At 42.0% G+C, this 4,463-nt stretch overlaps 1 protein-coding gene across 1 annotated transcript; it reads right to left on the bottom strand.

Annotated features, from left to right (window-relative positions):
* Window positions 1-659: 659 nt before the first annotated feature.
* LOC109916038 (endonuclease G, mitochondrial) lies at window positions 660-3,898 on the bottom strand (the record flags this gene model as incomplete). The annotated part of the gene is made up of 2 exons (XM_048593962.1): window positions 660-2,526; window positions 3,789-3,898. Coding segments are annotated over 2 exons (393 nt in total), but the record flags the coding sequence as incomplete, so codon positions are not given.
* Window positions 3,899-4,463: the final 565 nt, after the last annotated feature.

Raw genomic sequence — 4,463 nt, 5'->3', positions numbered from 1 at the left:
GTAAATACCCATGTCCCAGTAAATACCCACATCCCCATGTCCCAGTAAATATGCATGTCCCTGTAAATACCCACATCCCCTGGCAGAACCATATGATTGCCTCTATATCGGGGAGACCAAACACAGAATTGGGGACCAGTTTGCGAAGCATCTGTGCTCTGCACACATCAACCTACCCGACCTTCTGGCTGCCATGAGTTTGAAATCCCCCTCCTACTCCCCTGATAACATGTCCATCCTTGGCCTCCTCCACTGTCAGACTGAGGCCAAATGTAAACTGGAAGAACAATGCCTGATATTTCAACTTGGGAGCTTACAGCCCAAGGGCCTGAATATTGACTTCATCAGCTTCAAAATCCCTCCACACCCAGCCTCTTCCCATGTCCAGCACCGCACCCCCCCCAACCCAATGTGTCCATCTTCCTACTCAGCTATCCATTCCACCCGTCCCACGGACCAATCACAATAACCCCCTACCTGCATCCGCCTATCACCATCCCACCTAGCCTTCCCCCTACCCAGCCTCCTCCCTCTATCTACTTCTGGGCTCCCCTCCCCCTCTCCAGTCCTGACAAAGGGTCTTGGCCCAAAACGTTGACTTTCCTGCTCCTCGGATGCTGTCTGACCTGCTGTGCTTTTCCAGCTTCACAACTATAGACTACGATTGAACTTTATTTTTATTTTATAAAAACTAAAATAAACAGTAATGATCCTGGGTATTACACATCAATTAACAATGTTAAGAATGCTTTTAAAAGGTAAAATATTTTTCTCAACAAGATTTCAATGTATTTACCTTCAGTAGATGTGACCAGCAACAAACAGTCTCAGTGACTAATGGATTACAAAGTCCCCTTTTGTTACTATCTCTGCATGTTTACATTAAACTCCTCCAAAATCAATCTTGTTCAACCATATTTTGTGATCTCTCAATCCTTCTATTGTTTGACACCTGATCATTGTTCTGATGAAAGATTACTGACCTGAAATGTTAACTGTTTCTCTCTCTGCAGAAGCTACCAGATCTGCTGAGTGTTACCCACTATTTTGTCTTTAATACATTATGGTAAGCTTCAATTCTGATTAAGTGTGATGGCTAAACCATTAACATATAGAAAGTGCATTATTTAAATATATGGTCTTGAAATGTTGTCAAATTCAATTTGGCTTACACTGTACCAATATAAAGTTAGAAGTTTGTTGCAAACATTGTCATGTACCCATCCCACTGGAAAGTGAGTTTGAGGATTTGTCACATGTAGGATCCATCAAATGTAGCACTGTAGCAGGACACCTGATGTAAACCGTTGTCCTGCCCGTGTTCCACAGGAGTTGCATTCTTACTGATTAGGTGCAGATGATGTTAATTGACTCACAGTGCAAACCCAGGCAATGAGACACTAACAATAAGTAAGATATGCTGATACTGTCAAATCAAGAACCTGTGGAACATATTTCATTTAAGTTGTAGCTAATAAAAATCTCAAACTGGAATCGGAGGGTCAGGCGATTACCTTGGGAAGGCAGCACTAGCAGGATGTGTGCTCTTCACATGAAATCTTTTGCTATTAGCCACCTGCTGACAGTGCACATCAACTTGCCAAGGCTTTTTTCAGCAGCATCTGCCAAACCTTCAACCTCCACATACTCAAAGACGGAGACATTTCCAATCACACATCACCCCTAACTGAGAAAATAAAACGCTCCGCCTTCCACAGCCATGATCAAAATTCTGGATCTCTCTTTTGTAGGAAAGCACTGTGGAAGCAGCAGCTACGTCACATGGACTGCAGCAATCAAGAGAGATAAACCCCCACCAACTTGTTAACGAGAGATGGAAAACAAAGCCAGTATTACTCCAATGACACCCACAACTCACGGGTGAATTTAAAATAAACAGATCAAAGCTTTCTGTTCTGTAGAAGTTGTAGCAAGATAGCTTGAAGATACTTTTTCTACCAATGAAAAGAAAAATCTTAACACACTCTGATAATAGTCCACTTCCCATAATACAACGGAACACTCTCTGCACTTAAAAGCATTCAATTATTCAATAATAAATGTGAATTAGGATAGGTAATGTAATATATCAAATCATACATCTACGGGGAGATTTGACGCTGAAAAACATTCAAAGAAATTAAGAAAAAACATTTCTAACAATTTCGAGCTGCTCAGCGGGCAACAATAGTTTACACCCTCCCCCTGAAAAATTTGGAACTAAGTCACAGCTTGATGTGCTGCTATTTACTGCCAGCAGTTATGGTCTTTAGATTATTGGTTCTTTTTAGAATATTACTGACAAAGAGCAGCCCCGAAGCCCGCTCAATGCTTTCAATTGGCACCAAGAAGCGTTCGAGGGGGATGTTCTCCTGCACTGGCTGATTGGGCATCACGTATGACTGCAATTCGATTTCTCCGCTGTGTTTCTCCAATATCACCACTTTGAAAATGTGTGTTGGCACTGCAACGTGATTCTTCCCAATGACCTGATACTTCACGTAAATCTTCCCGTCCGGTTCCAACCTGTTTAAAAAACAAAATGCCAATGTTAAAATAACTTTCATTTTTAAAGCATCCCTCATACCTCGGGACAGCCGGGGGAGGAAATGGTAGTGGTATTATCACTTGACAATAATCTAGAGACTCAGGTAAAGTTCTGAGAACCTGGGTTCAAATCCCACCATGGCAGATGATGGAATTTAAATTCAATAAAAATCCGGAATAAAGAGTCTAATGATGACCATGAAACCATTGTTGATGGTCGGAAAAACCCATCTGGTTCACTAATGTCCTTTAGGAAAGGAAACTGCTGTCCTTACTCAGTCTGGCCCACATGTGACTCCAGATCCATACTAATATGGTTGACTCTCAACTGGGCAACTAGGGATAGGCAATAAATATTGGCCTAGCCAATGATGTCCATATCCATGCATTAATTTTTTTAAAAATCATGTTTATAAGATTATGAGATATAGGATCAGGTAAAGGCCATTCAGCCCTTCGAGCCTGCTCCAAATTCAGTACAATTATGGCTGACCTGCTGCCTCAACTCGTTTCCCAACTGTGCCCCTTATCCCTTGATTCCCTGAAACACCAAAAATCCATCCCAGCCTTAAATGTACTCAATGATGGAGCATCCACCTTGCTGTTAGGTACAGCATTCTAAAGATTCACCTCTCTTTGAGTGATGAAGTTGCTCCTCATCTCAGTGTTAAAATGATCAACTCCTTATCCTGAGACTAATCTCCACCTCAAATGTATGCATCCCGGGGACAAATCTAATGGGTTGCGTCCTCATTGCCTCCAACAGCAGTATATCCTTTCTGAAGTATGGAGATTGAACTGTACACCATATGGTCTCACCATAGCCCTGTACAATTAGAGCAAGACTTCCTTAGCCTTATCACCCCGTTTTTGAGAATCTGCCCCATTTTCTAACTACCTTCCCCTCCTGTTGGTGTTGAGTCACCTTTTTGAGGTATGGTCGCAAAAGAAAGCAACTGTGTCTCACTGTAAATGGCTAAATCACGGCTGCTGGTGGACTTTGCTCCAATGGGTTTGGCTCATCTTTTTAAAGAAAATTTTCCCTGGACAATGTGCTGCTCTGCCTGTGATCAGCTAACTCAGGGTAAACCAGGAAATGACACTGGGACGTACCCAGCCTGTGGAGACCAAAGAAACAGCTTCACCTCTAAGCCATATGAAGATTTTTGTTGAAATTTTATGAATTAAAGCTGAGTTTCAGTGATGGTTCCTACTTAACCTGACAGATAGATGGGTCATACCTTGGCAGGTATAGGGGTCCAGTGCAGACGTACACATTTTTGTTGTACTTGGTCAGGCTCCTACAGTATTTCTCCAAGTTGTTCCAGGCATTTTGGTTTAAATTAGGATCCTAGAAGTGAAAATAAAGCACAATAAGTACAAATTAAGAACAAAAACAAAGTTGCTGGAAAAGCTCAGAATGTCTGGCAGCATCAGTGAAGATAAAAACAGAGTTAACGTTTTTTGTACTTCCTCAGAAGTACAAATTAATCCTAAAGTAAACATGATTTATAGACATACAGTGCTTTGTAGTATAATGACAGGTTCTCATTACATCATAACATGATGCCAATGACATTGGGACAATATCCAGGTTGGGGCTGGCAAGTGGCAAGTAACATTTGCGCCACACAAATGCCAGACAATGACCATCTTCAGCAAGAGAGAATTTAACCATCACCCCTTGACATTTAATGGCACTATTTACATCCTGGGGTGGAGCGTTACCACCGATCAGTAACTTAACTGGGCCATCTACACAAACACTTTGACTACAAAAACAGGACAGAACCTGGAAATTCTGAAGCAAGTAACTCCCCTCCTGTCTCCCCAAATCCATTCCACAAGGGACAAGTCAGGAGTGTGATGGAATACTCCCCAACTGCCTGGATGAGTGGAGCTCCAACATCACCGAA

Source organism: Rhincodon typus, unplaced genomic scaffold (assembly GCF_021869965.1).
Source record: "Rhincodon typus isolate 14 unplaced genomic scaffold, sRhiTyp1.1 hic_rhity00004848, whole genome shotgun sequence".
NCBI lineage: Eukaryota > Metazoa > Chordata > Chondrichthyes > Orectolobiformes > Rhincodontidae > Rhincodon > Rhincodon typus.
Note: the sequence above shows the minus strand (reverse complement) of the source record. Positions and strands in the feature narration are given on the sequence as shown.